The following is a 21,916-nucleotide window of genomic DNA, read 5'->3' on the forward strand; positions in this document are numbered from 1 at the left end:
GTAAGCCCAAGAAGCATGGGGAAAAAAGAAGAAAAAATAAAATCATCATGAGATGCTTTTGATGTGCATATTTTACACATATTCCCTCATTCCCTCAGATTGTTGCTAAATTGTCTAAGAACTTCTTTTTCTATTATTAGGCTGTCAAAATCCCATCACTTCAATGAGAAGTGCAATTACAGTAACAATGACCCTGAGGAAACAATATAAAGCATTCTAACATTTACACTTATAAAAAGTTTTACTTTGTAAATACAATGGGATAAGAATAATTTGTACTAAAAACTTAAAATGATAGGGGATAAATATCTTCCAAATTGTGTTTTTTAGGAAAATTATTACATAATTTAGATATCTTTTACAGTGACTAAAAGGTACAAAACACATTCACTTTGTTTATGGTTTCTTCAATAGATATTTATCCATCTCCCATGAAGTACCTAACATTCTATAAAGCTCTGCATGCCAAATGGAGGACACTGAGCATGAGGACAATGTAAGAGAAACAAGGAGCAAGCCTTCAGGTAGACTATACAACTTGGCTGGGGAAACCAAGCTAATGTATAAAAAAAGAGATATGAAACAATTTGAAAAAACTTAAATGCTAAAGGGGGGAGCTCTGAATGTGAGCAGAATTCTGAGAAAGAAGAGATCAATGCAAGTTGTGGTAATTGAAAAAAATCTTATTTCTTGAAATTAAATTTAATTAAATAAAATGACAATCATTCCAAATAGATGAAAAAAATGTACAAGAGCAGAAAGGGCAGAAATAAGAACCCTGTATTTGATAAAAAATACATATGTTTGAAATAAAGTAATAGACACACAAACAGGTATTAAATAGGTTAAATTGATAATGTAGAATAGGGTAAGGGATATAAAGCATTGAAATATGCCATGGTAAAGAGAGAGTGTCCACAACTCCAGTCCAGATTGCACTCACAGTTAGCATAGAAACTAAGCTGCCTCAGCTCCAATCAACGATCAATAGCTGATTAAAATTTTTTTAATGTTAAAATTGTAGACGTATACTCAAACACAAGGTAAGTATCTCAGTGGACAAAAAATAAAACAAACACACAGAGTATAGAGTTTGGGAACTAAAGTAGATAGAGGCAAACAAGTTCTAATGAGATAATAGGAACCAAAACACCCTACATGTGATAGGTAACAAGAAGCCAGGCCCACTGTGGGAACTCAGAAAGTTGGCCAAAGCTACTACCCCCTGCCATAAATAACAATTTTTTAAAGCCGTAAACCCAACAAGCACTGTGTCTGGGCTTGAAGCTTGATCAAAACTTTTCCAGGCAGGGATGAATGGGCATTCCAAGCAAAGCATTATTTACAAAAGTGAAAAATTATGGGAGAGTTCAAGATGGTGGCATAAAAAGATCATGAACTGACCTCCTCCTACAGACATAACAAATGTACAACCACATATGGAACAGTTCCCCCAGAAAGGGATTTGAAAACTGAATGAACAGAACCTCCACAACAAAGGGTGAAATAAAAGGACAGCAATGAAATGCGTAGGACAGGCCAAGATATGAAAACCACACCTCAGCTTCAGCAATCCACAATTGGGAGGGACCACAAAGGCATGGATCCTTTCCCTGAGGAACGAGGGATTTGAGCACTTCAGGCACCCCAACCCTTAGATCCTGCACAAGAGAGATGAGCCCCCAAAACACCTGCTTTTGCAAACCAACGAGAAATATGTCCAGGAAAGCTACAGGGAATAGAAAACCTGCTCTTAAAGGACTTGCACACAGACTGACTTGACCTGAAAACCAGTGCAAAAACACCAAATTGAAAAGTGCATAAGACCACAGGTGAAGGGAACTCACCTACTAATCTTGAAGCATCTGCTAGAGAGGCAGGAACCAGTTGGAATGCTCCCCACTGGCTGAGTCACTAGCAGGAGCCATTTATGTGATCTCAGGCTACCTTGCTAATACTGGTGCTGGAAGGCACCACTTTGGAATTCTCCACCCAACCTATTAGCACCAGTGGGCACATCCCAACAGGGGTGAGAGAGCACTGCCAACCCCCACACCTCAGGTGGGCCTCATAGCTGCCCAAGCAACAGCCCCACCCACCAGCACCCCACGGCAGCTGTGGCCCCACAAACTGCATGTAGCCCACATAGGAGACACCCCTTGAGCACCCGGCTCTGGTGGCTAGGTAGGATTGTGCTTCTGAGCCCCATACGACATCTCCTAAATAAAGCCACTCCTTCAAGACTAAGAGAGATAGCTGATATACCTAATACATAGAAACAAACACAAAGAATTAGGCAACATGAGGAGACAGAGGAAGATATTCCAATCAAAAGAGTAAGTCAGAACCTCAAAAAAAGAACTAAACAAAACAGAGATAAGCAATCTACCTGATAAAAAGTTCAAAGTAATGGTCATAAAGACACTAACCAAACTCAGATGAAGAAAAAATTAACACAGTGAGAACTTCAACAGAGATAGAAAATATATGAAAGTACCAAACAGAAGTTATAACTGAACTGACAAATATGCTAGAGGGGTTCAACAGCAAACTGGGTGAAGTAGAAGAACAAATCAGTCAGCAGGAAGATAAAACAACGGAACTCACCCAGACAGAGCAGGAAAATGAAATAAGTATTTTAAAAAGTGAGGACAGGGACTTCCCTGGTGGTCCAGTGGTTAAGAATCCGCCTTCCAAGGCAGGGGATGCGGGTTCAATCCCTGGTCGAGGAACCAAGATCCCACATGCCGCAGGGCAACTAAGCCCATGTGCCGCAACCACTGAGCCTGTGCACTCTGGAGCCCATGCACAGCAACTACAGAGCCCACGCACCACAACTAGAGAGAAGCAACAAAAGATCCCACATGCCACAACGAAGATCCGGCATGCCACAACTAAGACCCGATGCAGCCAAAGAAATAAATATATTTTTAAAATAATAAATAAAATAAAGATAAAAAATGAAGAAACCTTAAGGGACCTTTGGGGCAACATCAAGCAGAATAACATTTGCATTATACGGGTACCAGAAAGAAAAGAGTGTAAGGGACAGAAAACCTACTTGAAGACATAGTTGCTGAAAACATCCTTAATCAGGGGAAGGACATAGACATGCAGGTCCAGGAAGCACAGAGAGTTCCAAATAAGATGAACCCAAAGAGACACACACCAAGACACACTATAATTAAAACAGTAAAAATAAATGATTAAGAGAGAATCCTAAAAGCAACAAATTGTTACATACAAGGAAAACCCTGTAACTCTACAAGCAGATTTTTCAGCAGAGCCTTTACAGGCCAGAAGGGAGTGGCAGATCATATTCAAAGTGCTGAAAGAAAAAACTACCAACCAAGAATTCTCTACACAGCAAAGTTATTCATAATTGACGAAGAGATCAAGAGTTTCCCAGATGAGCAAAAGCTAAAGGTATTCATCACAACTAAACGGGCCCAACAAGAAATATTAATGGGACTTCTTTAAGCTGAAAAGAAATGGCACTAATTAATAATAAGAAAACACATGAAAGTAAAAATCTCACTGTTAAAGGTAAATGTATGATAAAGGCAGAGGATCAATCACTTACAAAGTAAGCACAAAGGTTAAGAGACAAAAGTACTAAAAATAACTAAAATTACAATAACTAGTTACAGGATGCATAAAATAAAAAGTAAAATGTGTCATCAAAAGTAGGAAACATGGGGAGGGAGTAAAAAGATAAAGCTTTGGAATGATTTCTAATTTAAGTTGCTAGCAACTTAAAACAGGCTACTACTTAACATAGAATGTTATAGGTGAACCTCACAGTAACCACAAGGAAAAAACTTAGAGTAAGTACCCAAAAGAAAGTGAGAAAATCTAAACAAAACACTAAAAGAAACCACACCAAAACACAAAGGAAAAGAGAGAAGAGAACTACAAAAACAGCCAGAAAACAATTAACAAAACGGCTATAAGCACATACTTATCAATAATTACCTTAAACGTAAATGGACTAAATTCAATACAGTCTTACCTCAAGAAACAAGATATCCCCAATAAACAATCTAACTTCACACCTAAAGGAACTAGAAAAAGAAGAACAAATGCCAAAATTGGTAGATGGAAGGAAATAATAAAGATCAGAGCAGAAACAGAGACTAAAAAAATAAAAAAAAAACAACATCAATGAAACTAAAAGCTGATTCTTTGAAAAGATAAATAAAATTGATGAACATTTAGCTAGACTCACCAGGAAAAAAAAAGAGGACTCAAATAAATAAAATCAGAGATGAAAGAGGAGACGTTATAACTAACACCACAGAAATACAAAGGATCTCTCATGATCTATGAATATATGCCAACAAATTGGACAACCTAAAAGAAATGGAAAAAATTTTAAAAACATACAATCTTCCAAGACTGCATCATGAAGAAATAGAAAAATCTGAATAGACCAATTACTAGTAAGGAGATTGAAACAGTAAGCAAAAATCTCCCAACAAATCAAAGGCCGGAGCAGACAGATTTACTGGCGAATTCTACAGAGCATTCAAAGATTTAATACCTATCCTTCTCAAATTCTTCAAAAAACTGAAAAGAAGGGAAGGCTTCCAAACACATTCTATGAAGCCAGCGTTAACCTGATACCAAAAGCAGACAAGGAGACCACAAAAAAAGAAAATTACAAGCCAATATCCTTGATGAATACAGATGCAAAAATCCTCAACAAAATGTTAGCAAACTGAATCCAACAATGCATTAAAAGAAGCATACACCGTGATCAAGTGGAATTTATTCCAGGGATGAAAGGATGGTTCAACATCCACAAATCAATCGACATGATACATCACATTAACAAAATGAAGGATAAAAATTATATGGTCATCTCAATAGATGCAGAAAAAGCATTTGACAAAATTCAACATCAATTTATGATAAAAATTATCAACAAAGTGGGTAGAGAGGAAATATACCTTAACATAATAAAGGCCATATATGACAAATCCACAGCTAGTATCACACTAAACAATGAAAAACTGAAAGCTTTTCCTCTAAGATCAGGAAACAACACAAGGATGCCCACTATTGTCACTTATTTTCAACATAGCATTGGAAGTCCTCGCCAAAGCAATTAGGAAAAAAAAAAAAAAAGGAAATAACAGGTTTCCAAATCAGAAAGTAAAACTGTCACTATTTGCAGATGACATGATACATATAGAAAACCCTAAAGACTACACACACACACACACACACACACACACACACACACACACACAATGTCAGTACTAATAATATAATAAATGAATTTAGTGAAGTCACAGGGTACCAAATCAACATACAGAAGTCTGTGGCATTTCCACACCAACAACAAACTATCACAAAGAGAAGTTAAGGGACTTCCCTGGCAGTCCAGTGGTTAGGACTCCACACTTCCACTGCAGGGGGGCACGGGTTTGATCCCTCGTTGGAGAACTAAGATCCCTGCGTGCCATGGCATGGCCGAAAAAGAAAAAGAAAGAGAAATTAAGAAAACAATCTCATGTATGGCTGCATCAAAAAGAGTAAAATACCTAAGAATAAATTCAACCAAGGAGGTGAAAGACCTGTTACAGTGAAAACTGTAAGACACTGATGAATGAAGCTGAAGACACAACCAAATGGAAGATATTCTGTGTTCATGGATTGGAGGAATTAATATTGTTAAAATGTCCATACTACCCACAGCAATCTACAGATTCAGTGCAATCTCTATCAAAATTCCAACAGCATATTTCACAGAACTAGAACAAATAATTCTAAAATGTGTATGGAACCACAGAAAAATCCCAAATAGTCAAAATAATCTTGAGAAAGAAGAAAAAAGCTTGGAGGTATCACAATCCCTGATTTCAAACTATACTATAAAGCTACAGTAATAAGACAGTATGGTACTGGCACAAAAACAGACACACAGATCAATGAAACAGAACTGACAGTCCAAAAATGTAAACCTACACACATATGACAATTAATTTATGACAAAGGAGCAAAGAACATACCATGGAGAAAAGATAGTCTATTCAATAATGGTGCTGGGGAAAACGGACAGCCACATGCAAAAGAATGAAACAAGTAACTCAAAATGGATTAAAGACTTGAATGTAAGACCTGCAACCATGAAATTTCTAGAAGAAAACTTCACTGATATCAGTCTTTTTTTTTTTGTCATTTAAGCAGTGAGTTTTATTGTTTTTGGTTTTTATGAATTATTTATTTTTTAAATAAATAAGAGATTTTTTTACAATTTTTGAGATATATTTGACATATATTATATCAGTTTCAGGTGTACAACATAATTATTCAGTATTTGTATATGTTGCAAAACGATCATCACAATTAGTCTGGTTAACATTCACTGATATCAGTCTTAGCAATGTTTCTGTGGCTCTGACTCCAAAGACAAGTGAAAGAAAAGCAAAAATAAACAAATGGGACTATATCAAACTAAAAAGCTTCTGTACAGCAAAGGAAACCATCATCAAAACAAAAAGGCAACCTACTGTATGGGAGAAGACATTTGCAAATCATATATCGGATAAGGGGTTAATATCTGAAATCTACAAAAAACTCATACAACTCAACAACAAAAAAACCACCAAATTCAAAAATGAGCAGAGGACCTGAACAGACATTTTTCCAAAAAAGACACACAGACGGCCAACAGGCACATGAAAGGATGTTCACGATCACTAATTATTAGGGAAATGGAAATCAAAACCACAATGAGATATCACCTCACACTTGTCAGAAAAGACAAGAAATAGATGTTTGAGAGGTTGTGGAGAAAAAGGAACCCTGAACTAGCAGTGGGACTATAAATTGGTGCAGCCACTATGAAAAACAGTATGGAGTTCCTCAAAAAATTAAGACTAGAACTACCATATGACCCAGCTGTTTCACTTCTGCCTATTTATCTGAAAAACACAAAACCACTCATTCAAAAAGATACATGCACCCCTATACATTACAGCATTATTCACAACAGCCAAGATATGAAAAAAAACCTAAGTGTCCATTAAGGATGAATGGATAAAAGGCATGGCATACACATACATACACACACACACACACACACACACACACTGGACTACTCCTCAGCCATAAAAAAAGAATGAAATTCTGCCATTTGGGACCACATGGATGGACCTTGAAGGTATTATGCTAAATGAAATAAGTCAAGACAGAGAAAGACAAATATCAGATGATTTTGCTCATATGCAGAATCTAAAAAAAAAAAAAACAACAAATGAACAAATAAACTAAAACTAAAACAAACTCATAGATACAGAGAACAGGTTAGTGGTTACCAGAAGGAAAGGGGGCTGGGAAGTGGGCAAAATGGGTAAAGGGGTCAACTGTATGGTGATGGGCAGCAACTAGACTTGTGGTGGTGATCACTTTGTAGTGTACACAGATGTCAAATCATAATGCTACACACCTGAAACATATAATTCTTAAAAATTTTAAGTGAAAAATTACAAGAAAACTATGTTCAAAACAAAGAACAGGTTAACTAAATTGTGACATACCCAACTCAACAAAATTGACAATTAAAAATGACAAGTGTGGGGGACTTCCCTGTCGGTCCAGTGGTTAAGACTCCACACTTCCACTGCAGGGGGCATAGGTTCAATCCCTGGTCAAGGAACTAGGGTCCCACATGCCACACAGCACAGCCAAAAAAATGTTTTAATTTTTTAAATTGTTTTTAAAAGTGACAAGGGTGAAGATTGTGCAAAGAAATTATAACGCATGTGATATAATGTTGAATTTGTAAGACAGGCAAAATACAAAGTATTTATACTTTGTATATATTATGATTTATGGTATTTATGATATATTATGATTTATGATATATTATGATTTCAGTTATGTAAAAATATAAACACAGAGATTGAAAGGTCACAGAAGACTGATGTTTTACATCAGGGCTATTTTTGTTATTACTACTTTTTCTCTATGTTGCTGAAAGAATAAGATTTATGCTGATGATTTAGTTAACCACCTACCCATCTCCTCTCAAAAATTTGTATTAGTGTGGTCATATTTTTTTTTAATTTTCAGATTTTTTTAATTAAAAAATATTTGGGCTAGCAAAAGATCCAAATGATTAGAGTTATCAAACACTTATCATTAATGCTTAGTGGTGTCAGCCAAACAGATCAAAATTTGAAAACATGGGGGAAAAAGGTTATATGGTATTCAAAGTATTTATTTCAACCAAATAAGAATAGATGTCAAAGAAGTTTTAACAACATGAAGTTTCTTTAAAATGCATTTTATCTATTTCAGACTACTTGTTTATTGAATACAACTTTAAAAATCTACTTGTGAGAATCATAACTACACTGCTGTAATCCAAAGCAACCAATAGCTATGTCTTCCAATTATGACTGAAAATCTAATAGCAAAGAAAAACAATCAAAACAAACATCTAGTAGCATATAAAAAACACCTATTTTATAGGTGAATAACAAAAGTTTTTCTAACATCTGGTGATACACTGAGTCAGAGCTTCCAAACTCAACATACTCTCCCTACATATAACTCTCCCCCTAAATATGACTTCACTACAAAGAAGGTCAAGCAGGAAGAGAGCAATAAGTTCATTGAGAACATAACTCAGTTTTACAACCTAATTGCTACTAAAAATAAAGAACCTCATCTCTAAATCATACCTATCTTCAAAGCACTAAAACCAACTAAAAGGATAACTAGTCTTTGCACACAGAAGAGATGTAGCAAATGCTTAATAAGCAAATGCACAACCCATACCACTCTAGCTGAAACTAGACTGGGAACAAGGCAAACCAGCAGAAGCTGAGTTAGCAACACATTAATTGCCAGAAAAAGGTGAGTTGACTAGAAATAAAATATTGCTTTTACAAAAATCTCTGAAAAAAATTGTTGTAAGATACTAAACACACCTTATACTTAGCAAAATTATTTCTGAAACTGGAAAGGATACAAGTATTAGAAATTAAATGACATACAACCTCAAAACCTTGGAGGCTTATAAGACATGGACAAGAATTTCTTATAAAATGTAAATTTCAGCATTGATTTTGTCACTCTGTTTCACCCTCCTCCCACCATAAAGACCAATTAGGAAAATTTTCACAAATTCAAGAAGTTTGAAAAGCCATCTATTATATTCAGACCATAAGAAGGGTGCTTTTGGGACTGCCCTGGTGGCACAGTGGTTAAGAATCCACCTGCCAATGCAGGGGACACGGGTTTGAGCCCTGGTCTGGGAAGACTCCACATGCCCTGGAGCAACTAAGCCCCCATGCCACAACTACTGAGCCTGCGCTCTGGAGCCCACAAGCCACAACTACTGAGCCCACGTGCCACAAATACTAAAGCCAGCACGCCTACAGCCCGCACTCCACAACAAGAGAAGCCACCGTGATGAGAAGCCCACACACCACAGCGAAAAGTAGGCTCCACTCGCCGCGACTAGAGAAAGCCCGTGCACAGCAATGAAGACCCAATGAAGCCAAAAATAAAACAAATAAATCTATCAAAAAAAAAATAGAAGGGTGCTTCAAATACATTACCTGATCCTTGTACTATAAATGAATAATCAAAGATTTCTTAGGGCCCTCACTACCTCTTTCTTACTATTAAGAACTAAGAACTTTGCACATACAGATGAACTGAAAAGGTATACTTGCAAATGACAATTTTCTTATTCCATGGAAAGCATTCCAGGGCTTCCAGGGAATTTTCATGTTCAACCTCTTAGCTTACCATACACTGTTAGGTGATCTCACTTATTCCCTTAACTTTACTTATCCCCCAATGCAGACAAAAATAAAATTCTAAATCTAATCCAGATCTCTGCTGAACTTCAAATTCATATTTTCCTTTCCTGCTAAATATCTCTACCAGAGTACCATGAAAGCACACTAAAGTCATTTTACTCAAAACCAAATTCATTATCTGCTCTCATAAACCTTTTATCCATCTGCATTCTCTACCTGAACTTACAGAAACATCACATACCCATCTTGCTTAAATCCAAAGCATTACCCTTAACTCCCCTCTTTCTCAACCTTCACATCCAATCACCAAGTTAACTGAATCACCTACATAAATTTTGAATCTATCCTTTTTTCATCTCCTTTGCCATTAACTCAGTTCAAGACTTCATCATCTCTCACTTGGAATATAAAAGAGAGACTTAATTTAGCACCCTGTATCTCTATACCACATTTCCAGTTGCTTTCTAATTGATTTCCCAAAGCACCTCAAATGAATCATTTCCAAAATCAAACCACTTATCTCAACCCTTTACCACCCCAGGGAAAAAGTTTTCTTTTCCTCCTATGTTCTCTAGCTTAGTTAATAATAATCCTCATTTATTTAAAACCTCAGCTAAAGTCTAACTGAACTCGAATTGATATCTGTACACCAATGTTCATCGCAGCATTCACAATAGCTAAAGGGTGGAAACGACCCAAATGTCCACCGATACATGTATGGATAAACAAAATGTGGTATATGCATACAATAGAATACTATTCAGCCTTTCAAAGGAAGGAAATTCTAATACATGCTACAACATGGATGAACCCAGGAAGCATTAGTCTAAGTGAAATAAGCCAGACACAGAAGGACCAATATGTATGATTCCACTAATATGAGTACCTAGAATAATCAAATTCATAGAGACAGAAAGTAAAACAGTGGTTGCCAAAGGCTGGGGTAGGGGGAATAAGGAGTTGTTTAATGGTATGGAATTTCAGTTTGGGAATGATAAAAAAATTCTGGAAATAGATAGTTGTAATGGTTGCACAACAATATGAATGTACTTAATGCCACTAAACTTTATACTTTAAAATGATAAAAATGCTAAGTTTCATATTACAATTTTTAATTTTTTAAAAAATTTTAAACCTAACTGAATCTCAAGTTAATGCTATAGCCACACAAAGAATATAATTATTTCAAGTGTTTTAAGAACACAATGTTTTGACTTTATAGCCTTAGCGAGCTATAGTATAATGACAAAAAGAACTGCTAAAAAAAATTAGTAAAACTGATTCAGTAAGCTTATTAACAGTAATATTAGTATTGTTATTTTAAAGCTATGTTATATATATTTTTAGGAAAAAATAATTATGTTAACGTTAAGAGCCAAGATGTTCAGTACAAAATTTCAAAATATAAACTCAAAGAAGGAAAAAATGCTTTAATTTGAACTCATGTTTTGCTTTTTAAATCTGTCCATAGGTACATGTGTGTATATATATACATCCTAGTTCTTATCTTAAATGCTTAAAAGCAATGACAACACAGAAGCAATGAGAACCCTAAGTGCCCAGACAGTGGTATTTAAATAGCATTCCCCATTAAAAGGAACCAGGACTCTTTGGAGAAATGGATGATTCCAGCCTGGAGGAGAAATTTTACTAGATGAACCTGGCACATGTTGTGCCACAAAGCAAGGAAGTTATCAAACACTAACAGGGTCCTGTCAAAATGACAAAAGTCACCTTGAAGGCACTTCTACTAGGTAAAGCTGGGACAATTTGCATACCAAAAAAATCACACTGACCTCAATTGACTGAAATCCACTAAATATATATAAATCCTTGAGTTCATGAAATATATTTTAAAATCCATGGGCTTCCCTGGTGGCGCAGTGGTTGAGAGTCCGCCTGCCGATGCAGGAGGCACGGGTTCGTGCCCTGGTCCGGGAAGATCCCACATGCCGCGGAGCGGCTGGGCCCGTGAGTCATGGCCGCTGAGCCTGCGCGTCTGGAGCCTGTGCTCCGCAACGGGAGAGGCGCTCCACAACCGGAGAAGCCACAACAGTGAGAGGCCCGCGTACCGCAAAAAAAAAAAAAAGAAAGAAAAAAAAAATCCATGAGTGCTTCTTCCTCTTCCGGGGATGGTATCTAGAGGCATTCAGGATGGTCCAGTGTTTGAGACACCATCTGTAGGCTATCCTACAATACAGCCTCTAACAAAACCAGGCTGTCCCAAACCCCTGGTGTTTACCTTTATACCAAGAAGGTTGGGAAAGCACCAAAATCCACATGTGGCGTATGCCCAGGCCAACTTTGAGGAGTTTGTGCTGTGAGACCTAAAGCTCTTACAAGGTTGTCTAAAATGAAAAAACATATCAGCCAGGCCTATGGTGGTTCCATGTGTGTTTTAAATGTGTCCGTGACAGGAACAAGCATGCTTTCCTTACTGAGGAACATAAAATCGTTGTGAAAGTGTTGAAAGCACAAGCACAGAGTCAGAAAGCTAAATTAAAAAATGAAGTTTTTCTGAGTAATTAAAAAATCAAAAGGCAAAAAAAAAAAAAATCCATGAGTTCTCTTTCCTCAAGGAAAGAGAAAGTCAAAAGACAAATAAGCAAGCCTCATTGATCACTACTAGAGTAGTGTATCGATTCTTATTCTCAACATTCATAATTAAAGAAAAAGAATTAAGCATTTATCCTGACCATCCAGTATACGCTGAAATTCATGGCAACCAAATCGCCCTGGTTTAAACTGAAAAGTTCTTTACAGAAAAATGTCAGTTAATATATGTAGAAGAAATTAAAAATCTGGAAAATCAACAGTCTGCAACTGTTGATGGAATCAGTCTTTCTAACTTAAGTGACATCAATAAAACCTTTCCTTAGACAAGAAATCTTTCTCTACTTTAAACTATTATATCTCTTATTTATACTTCTCTTGTAACACTTACCAATACAAGGAAGAAGAAAGTAGTGGTAGATTGTTACAGTAATGACTCTCAATGAATCACACCTATGTTTTAATGCCCTTGCAATTCTCCTGTGTAATCCTCTCCCACATGGGCGCTCTGGCCATGAGACTTGGCTTGGCTGATGGTAGAGTAGCAAATAACATACAAGTAGAGTGCACAATGGGACTTGCTCCCTCATTGCTGGAAACTCTTCTGTCACCACACAAGCCCAGGCTAACCTTGGACACATGTGAACCAAGGAATATTATCAGCAATCTGAGAGAGGCTGTTAGACTATCATCCCAATCAAACCAACAGATAACTCCAGCTGTATTAGTAACTCCAAGAGAGATCAGCAGAACCATTCAGCTTAGCCTAGCCCAAACTGTTGATCTAGAGAATCTAGAGCAAATAAAATGATGGTGGTTTTAAGCCAAAGCCAAAGTTTGGGGATGGTTTATTATGCAGCAATAGACACAATTAGATAGAGTAGATATAATGTCGTATCTTCTCCACAAGAGAGAAAAGGAACCTTTCTGAGGATGGGAGCCTTATAAAGAATGAGGTATTCATCAAATTTCCTAGTAAGGACACAATAAAAATACCCCCTGAGTTTAACTAACACACAATACTTATCATTACATTAATAAGAACTACTATAACTACTCCAAGATTTACATTATTCTATTTTCCATTGTTTCTTTTTTAACTTTCTAAGTTAAACAAGAGACTAGAAGACTAAACTGCCAATCTGGTCTTCAGGGTATTTGGGTAAAATCAAAAATTTTTTTTTCTTTGACAATACCCATTGGTGGAAAGAGTATTGCAAAACCAACATTCTCAAACATTGTTTGTGGGAGTGTGACTAAATACAAAAAATGTGCATACTCTATGACTCACTGCTAGGAAATTACCCAGTGGACAAATTCATTAAAGGACCACCTATATATGTATACAAGCATGCTCACTGCAGTGTTATTTATTAGCAAAACTGGAAACAAACTAAATGTCCTTCAATAGAGAAATGATTAAATTTTAATAATCCATATATAAAATAAAATGTAGTTATTAAAAATAAACAAATAATAAGAGGCAGTTCTGAAAGTGCTGATACTGAAAGCTCTCCAAACTATATTAAGTGAAAAAAATCAAATTCATATAGTATGTTAATGGATATATGCATTAAAACTTTGTGGAAAAATACACAAGTAACTATTAGCACTGATTCCTGGGAAGGACCTTCTACTTTTCACTTTATATCTTCTATACTCCTAATCCTTAACTCCTGTCAGCCTCAAACTTCATATAAAATTCGTCTCTGAAGTCCTTTCCTGCTTGCTCTCAATCTTCAACCTTGAAAACGGTCACTAATACTCTTTGTTCTAATCTCCATTACAAATCTAACAACTTTAAACTTGTTTACAACTCATTTTTGGTAATTACTTTTTTTTTTGTCCTCTGAGATCCTTCTCATTTCTCTACCTTCTTAAAACCGAATATATCCCAATCTATATCAATTCCTGATGTAGAAGGCTTACTCAGACTGTTGCAATATGACCTTGACCCACCATGTAACTCCACAGATGCTTTTCTATCCATCATAAAACCATGTACAATAGTAAGCTTCTTTACAAATATACCACATTTAACCCTAATTCATTTACATCAGCTTTCAACTGAAAATAATTCCTATTTTTTTAAATGTGAGCAGTTCTGCCTAACCTAGAGCCATCTACGACTTTAATAAGCATCAAATAGTCACCCCTGTTGTTAAATTATTAATGTTGAATTGAGTGCAATTCCTATTCGTCTTTCTAAGGTGTCTCTAAGAGGCTATATTCCCCGTTGCACCTGATTCCAGCCTACTCCAAAATTTCTCAAGTGCCAGCACACAATACACTTACGCATCCTAAGTCTTCCCTGCCTAACCTAGTGACATAGACTACAATACATACAATACAGTATGCCAGAGAAGGGGGGTGAGAATCAAAATTTAAAAGCTGGAAAACGGGCTTCCCTGGTGGCGCAGTGGTTGAGAGTCCGCCTGCCAGTTCAGGAGACACGGGTTCGTGTCCCGGTCTGGGAAGATCCCACATACCATGGAGCGGCTGGGCCCGTGAGCCATGGCCGCTGAGCCTGCACATCCGGAGCCTGTGCTCCACAGTGGGAGAGGCCACAACAGTGAGAGGCCCGCGTAACACACACACAAAAAAAAAGGCTGGAAAACGTCTCAGAAATCATGTCCCAACTGTAACACTCCATAGATGAGGAAACGAAGCCCTATAAAGTACAACTGGCTTACCTGACATCATGCTATCTAACGATAGAGCTGCAATTAAAACTTAGGTTTCCAAGTCCTAATTCAATATCCTCTCTACTGTCTCAAATATTTCTTGGCCATCTCTCTGATACCCATCAGAGTACACTTAATTTCTCTAATCTCAGCTTCTTCAATGACAAACTACAGGGACAGGACAAGATCATGGGTCTTTCTAGCTCCAAAATTGTCATTCCATGATTCATGTGGGCCCTAAACTGGCTAACTTAAAAGCATGCCCATAGAAACAAAGTCAAATATATTTCCAATCTTTATATATGCTTAGCTTTCTTATGCATACTTTCAAAACTCTAAAATTTAGTTAGTGGTTATTAATAGGTATATGAAAGCAGTCCAGTCAGGAAAAAAAAAAAAAGCAGCCTAGTCAATAAGAGACTGAGACAATCAAAACTAATTATAGATAAGTTACTAGCAACTAAATTGGGTTTATAGACATCATACAATTAACTCAATATTAAGTGAAAGAATAAAAGACTTTAATATCTAACACTTTTTAAATATCTAACATGTAATTAAATATCTAACATAATTAAAATTGATTCACATATTTTAAGCAAGTTTAGACTATCAGGTGTCTTGATTCAATAAATATGGAGAGACAGACAAAAATATTTCAAAATAAGAATTCAGAACCTGGGGGAGAATGGATACATGTATATGTATGGCTGACTCACTTTGCTGTCCACCTGAAACTATCACAACATTGTTAATCGGCTATACTCCAATATAAAATTAAAAGTTTTTTTTTTTTTTAAAAAAAAGGTGCTTGCCCATCTCTCAGGACCGACTGACCTATGTTCAACTGCTGTTCACATGCAACCCTTCTCCACTTTGGCCTTCAAAGTTCTCATCTGAATATTTGCTACTACCACCAAGATCTGCACCTGCAGCGGCTCCACCTGGGCCCACACCCTAGGCTTCAAGGCTCAACGCAGCCCTCCTACCTGTCTCAGAGCGGGGGTTGGGAGGGTAGGGGGGGTGTGGAAACGACGACTACACCCCACCCCAAGGGAGGATGGCCCACACTCCAGCTCCCGTGCCTCACACGCCACTTTTCATTTTTTAAGTCTTAAAATCACTTGAGAGAACTGGGAAAGGTGCTAATAATAAAATTTCCTAAACAGAGAATCTGTGGGCCATACTCAAAATCCCAAAATGTGCTTGAAGACCTACTATGTAAAAACTCCAGAATCTAACAAAAATCCTAATCTACTGGCTATGGATTCCTGTTATAAAAAATATGTAGAATGTCAGCTTCAAAGAAGTGGAACACAGTATTTATAAAATTAAAATCCATGCTGAATATTATCGTCTTTTACGATGCAAAAATCCCTGAGAAAGACTATCCAAATAGCAGATGACTCGTAATTCAGGTTCCCAAGGAAACAGAGTCCGAGACCGAAATCTGCAAGCAGGTTTACTGGGGAGTGCTCTCAAGAACACCTGTGTAGGCACAGAGGCAGCATGACTGGGCCAAGGGAGAAGCTGAACAGTATTGATCAATAACAGTTGCAAGAGCAGCCTCAGCGAAGCCCACTAAGAGTCCTGAAGCTAGAATGACCCTTCATGTTAGTCTCTAATCAAGGCAAGAGGATGATTCTTTGCATCCCCCACCATTAACCAGGAATGAAATGCAGGCGGCTTCCAGGAAGGGGACATAAACTTGGGTGAGGCAGCCATGATCCCAAGCAACTAAGAGAATGTGTCTCTATCCTGAAGGGGAATCTATGGCCCACACCAAAGCATCCAGTAAAATGAATGTACCTTACTTGCATTTGAGACACGCATAAAGGGCTATACACTGGGGAAAGGGAGTGGTGGAGGGAACTCAACAGAAAAGGAGACCTACTCTCTTCTGGAGCCTACTATGTGGCAGGTGCTGTGACAGTCATGTTACATGAGCTATGGGATCTTATCACTGAATCCTTGCTTCCTGAAGACAGTGTTTTTTCTCAGCAAAGAGGCTAGGAAACAGGGTAAAAGGTATCAGGATTTGTTATGTAACACTTAAAATGCTACTGTGGGGTTGCAAATGGTCTGCAGACTCAAAATTCTGGTACTTCCGTGATTTTCAACTAATACTTTTACCCTGAAAAGCACTTTAGAAATCACCTAGGTGGTGCCCTCATTGAACAGATAAGGAAAGTGAAGCCAAGAGAAGCTCGTGATTTGCCTAAGATCACACTGATAGCAGAATTTAGAACATGGACTCAAATCTTTTGATTCCAAATTCAGTGATTTCTCTACTTGATGTAGTGTCTTTACATTCAAAAACTTAACAAAATCAAAATAACCCAGAGGCTTGAATCTTATTGTAAAGCTCAGAATATCAACTTCTCCTAGATCATTTGTACTTTCAAAATCAGGCACATAAGAAACTTGAGTTTTATACTAGTTAAAGAAATGTCAATTGGTAGTGTGCTAAATGAAATATTATATCTTTCTATTAATAATATAGCTAACTTACAACCTCTGTGACAGGCACAACATCAAGATCTTTATTCACATTATATCACTTAATCATCACAACAATCCTTTGGATAAAGTCAAAGGAACTGTTCTCATTTAACCAAGGGGGAAAAATAAGGTTAAAGAAACTAAGTAAGTTGCTAGCTAAGATTACAAATGTAATAATGCACAAAGCTGGAGATTCCACCTGACTTAAACAAAATGCTCTCAAAGTTAAACCATCCACTATGCTACAAGCCCTATGCTTCTTCTCAATTTTCCTTTTCTGAACTTTTCAGATTTCTATGATGTACATGATTTATTTTTATAACCAGAAATATATTATTTTATTATTTCTAAATATTCTATTTTAAAACTAAATCATTGTTTTGAATACTTGGAAGTTGCAAACATATAAGGTTTTATCAGAAAAATTAATGTCTTATAGAACAAAATAAACCCATACTTCCTTATCAGAGGTCCAACTCAATACGATTACCTCTTAATCAATCCCCCACAACAGAGTGCGTTTTGGCATAGCACTACACAAAGTCAGGAATTCTTAAAACACTTTCCAAATATTATTTAGCTAATAAAGTCCCAATAAAGTATCACTGAGACGCTAGAAAAACTTTTATATTAGCATACTTATGTAAAACTTAACCATAGTCTAATATTAAACATTGAAACGAGGGAAAGGATGTGGTTTTTATTAAATTCCATCTGCTGCTATGACCCATGCAATACTTAAACAGAATTCTATGCAACTAAGTTATTCATGTTCAATATGTCAATCAATCACAGTGTAAGCAATGGCCATGGATCTATCCCAAAGTAAGTTATTCTACCGCAGCCCATATTGAGAACATAGTCCAAGACAGCCAGGGTATATGACCCCATGTCTACTGCCAATCGACCAAATGTGATCACCTGGACCCAAAAGCAGCCATTCACAAGCTAGCTAGCAACCAACAAAATGGCTCAGTGGCAAAAACAGACACACAAACAAACAAACCCCAGTGTGAACAATGAACTACTGCTGAGCTCCATGTTTAGGCCTTTAAACCGCAAACTATGAAGAGAAATGACTAATCAGTCACACAGAGACTTCCCTGGTGGTCCAGTGGTTAAAACTCCACGCTCCCAATGCAGGGGCCCAGGTTCAATCCCTGGTCAGGGAACTAGATCCCGCGTGCCTCAACAAAGTGCCCGAATGCCACAACTAAAAAAGATCCCACATGCCATAACGAAGATCCCAAGAGCCGCAACAAAGATCTTGCACACGGCAACGAAGATCTCACGTGCTGCAACTAAGACCCAGCGCAGCCAAATAAATAAATAAATATTAAAAAAAAAAAAACTTAGCCACACAAACTGGCACTAAACAGATACACATCAAAGTCATGAAGTAAATAAGAGTACAGGAGGGACTTAAGTAAATCCAAGTTATAACCCAGCCAAAGTTTCAAAAGACCACTGACTCTTGAGAATGCACAAGCTATGAAGGAAAAAACTAGAATAGAGGGTAAGAAAATTAGTTGGCACCAAATGAACCTAACCAGAACTATAATCACTATTTCAGAGCCACAGTAAAGCTTATTTCTAGAATGATCTGTAAAAGATGTGTTTCATGGTATCACAATTCCTAAAAGGAGGAATCCTAAGAATCAAATGACCTCACTCCACTCCCAACCTCAGCTGACTAAACCAGCAACAGACACCTGACCCAGAGGAAGCAACCCCATTACTGACCAGCCAGAGACCTACGCATGACCCAACAAGAAAAGATGAGGAGGACATTTTTGATTCTTCTCTTGGGGTTTGGAAATTGAGACATTTGGCCAGTTGGCTATGCAAAGGTAAGGTGAAAAGCAAGTAGAATCATGTGGTCAGATGGCCATCTGAGGTCTTGAGCATACTAAGCAAAGAGTAGCAAGGAGGATGCACACAGAGATGCAGAGGCAAAATGCCAGTGGTCCAGGAGATTGTGTGAGACAGAGGGGAGTACTGCCTCTGCCCTGACACCTTTCTAGGTCCTACTGTCTAGAGACCCAACTGTACAGCAATTCTTATTCTTAGATCACTTTGAAACCTTACGATAAATCCTCCTTTCAAGTTAGACTGATTTGAGGAAGTTTATAATCCTTGAAAATAAAAAGCACTCATTAGAATATTGTCCAAGGATGACAGATTACATTCATGCATTTAATATTTAATTACTGTTTCCTCTCCTCCATATATCTTGGAAGAACAGTCTGCACTCCCTGTTTCTACGCCCTTACTTCCCAGCCAATCATTTCTCCCCATGACTCTCCTGAAACTGAACTAGGTATGACCTAACTGTTCCATTCAGTGGATACTTCTCAGTCCTTATTTGAATTGACGTCTCTTCAACATTCACACATGTCTAATACTTGCCTCCACTTGTCTCCTGAGTGCTGGACCTACATATTTCCACCTGCCTAGTGAACATCTCTGGTGGGATGTCCATACCTCTAGTTCACACTTGTCTTCCTCCCCAAGCCTGTTCTTCCTCCTCCTCTATTCTTCACCTTAGTTCCTTCCACCCAGACTACTCACAAGTCAGTAAGTCCTATTAATTCTCCTAACTTTCTTGAAAATCTGTTCTTTCTCTATCCCCAAAGCCATTGTCTGATTCAAGCTTTCATCATCCCCTGGATTAACAACGAGAGATGCAGAAATTCTGATCCAATGGAGGGACTTGGGAATCTTTTTTTTTTCTTTCTTTTTTCTTTTTTTTTTTAAGGATTCTAAATGATTCTAATGTGCAACAATTTAAGGAACTAAAACGTTATTACTTTCTAGCTGGTCTCTCCCTTAATGGAGCCATCCTCTCTACACAGCTACCAAGTCAACATGTATTACTGAAAATACACCAAGTATCAAACATTAATGTAGGTCCTACACACTAAGAAAGAAAAATCCCCACCCTAAGGGAGCTCAGTCTAGCAGTGGAGAAGTCAAGTATCAACAAAAACAATGGAATAAGTTTTGCAGAGATCTATATACTAAGTGTTTTAGTATACTGAGCTACTATACACTAAGTGTTTATTGAATGCTGATACTGTGGTGAGTCTTCATGAATATTATTTCATTTAATCCTTCTATAATACTGTAAAGTACATATTATGCTCAATTTACGATAAAACAGCTGGGTCTCAAAGAGCTTGAAATTTTGCACAAGATCTCACGCTCATGAATAGAGGAGGCCAGGGCTTAAATGATGGTCTAATTCCAAAAGCCCATTGTCTTAATTAGTATGGGGTGTTTTGGGAGAAAGAAAAAAGAGCAAGCAACTAACTCCTAGTATCCCCTAAACTGAGCAGTGTGGACAAGTAATGGCAGGGCACTCACAGCAGAATAAAGAGCTTCCATGGAGATGTGAAGGGATGACAGATCAGGGGAAGTTGTGGGAAACACAGTTAGTGAGGATGGCAAGGTCAGTGAATGTACAGCGGTAGGTGGAGATGAGCCTGAAATGGAATCTTTTTTCCCAAGGAACCGGAGCAGCATCGGCCTTGCATGCCAAGGTAAAGAGTCTGGACATCTCCTACGGGCGCTGAGTTGTCACCAACAGATTTTAGACAGAAGACTGATTCACCTGATATACTTTTTATAAGGATTATAAGGGGAAAATATTTTTGGAGGGTTTTCCTTATTACAAATTTGATTATTTAAAAACTTTCCGTGGCTCCATATTGTCTACTGTATAAAGTCCAAAATCCTTTCCAGTCTCATAACTATCCCCATCCACATGCGAAAATATTCACAATTCCCCTATGCTGTGCTAGGCTGCTTCAGGTTTTTGCATTTGCCTGGTCACTGTCTGTAAAAATGCCTTCTCTCCCTTATTCCTCCTTGCCTGAGTCTCTCCAGCTTCTGTAAGGCCTTTAACAATCTCCATTCCGTCTCCCTCCCTCCTCCTTTCACCACAGAATTAGTTACTTTTTCTTTTGCGCTCACATTCTTCCTCTGTATATCTATTGACACATCACACTGCTTTGTAATTATTTAAGTATCTGTCTCCCCCATTAAGTCTCTGCCAGCCCAGCACAGTAATGAGCACAGAATAAATGTTCAACAGTATGACAAATGACTTTCTACACACACACACACACACACACACGAAGTTAAAAAAAAAAAGATAACAAGGGAGTATGTAATAACAAAAAACCAACATTAGCAGCAAATAACATTTATAGAGTTTACTGTGTGCCAGGTACAGTTGTAAAACCTTCACATGTATTAATTCATTTAATCCTCACAACAACTCTATGAGAAGGGTACTATTATTATGACTATTTTAATGAGCCACAGAGAAGTCAAGTTACTTGCCCAAAGCTACCCAGCTAGTAAATAGGGTACAGATGCCACCCCAGG

General features: G+C 37.4%; 1 protein-coding gene across 1 annotated transcript in view; it reads right to left on the reverse strand.

Annotated features, from left to right (window-relative positions):
* EEA1 (early endosome antigen 1) overlaps positions 1–21,440 on the reverse strand; it is a gene marked incomplete at its 5' end in the record, with an annotated part of 127,728 nt that extends 106,288 nt beyond the window's left edge. The window contains one exon of the mRNA XM_079714243.1: positions 21,399–21,440. Within this exon, the coding sequence (XP_079570369.1) occupies positions 21,399–21,440 (42 nt within the window). The remainder of the gene's footprint in view (positions 1–21,398) is intronic.
* Positions 21,441–21,916: the final 476 nt, after the last annotated feature.

This window comes from Hyperoodon ampullatus (genome assembly GCF_949752795.1).
Source record: "Hyperoodon ampullatus genome assembly, chromosome: 11".
Taxonomy (NCBI): Eukaryota; Metazoa; Chordata; class Mammalia; order Artiodactyla; family Ziphiidae; genus Hyperoodon; species Hyperoodon ampullatus.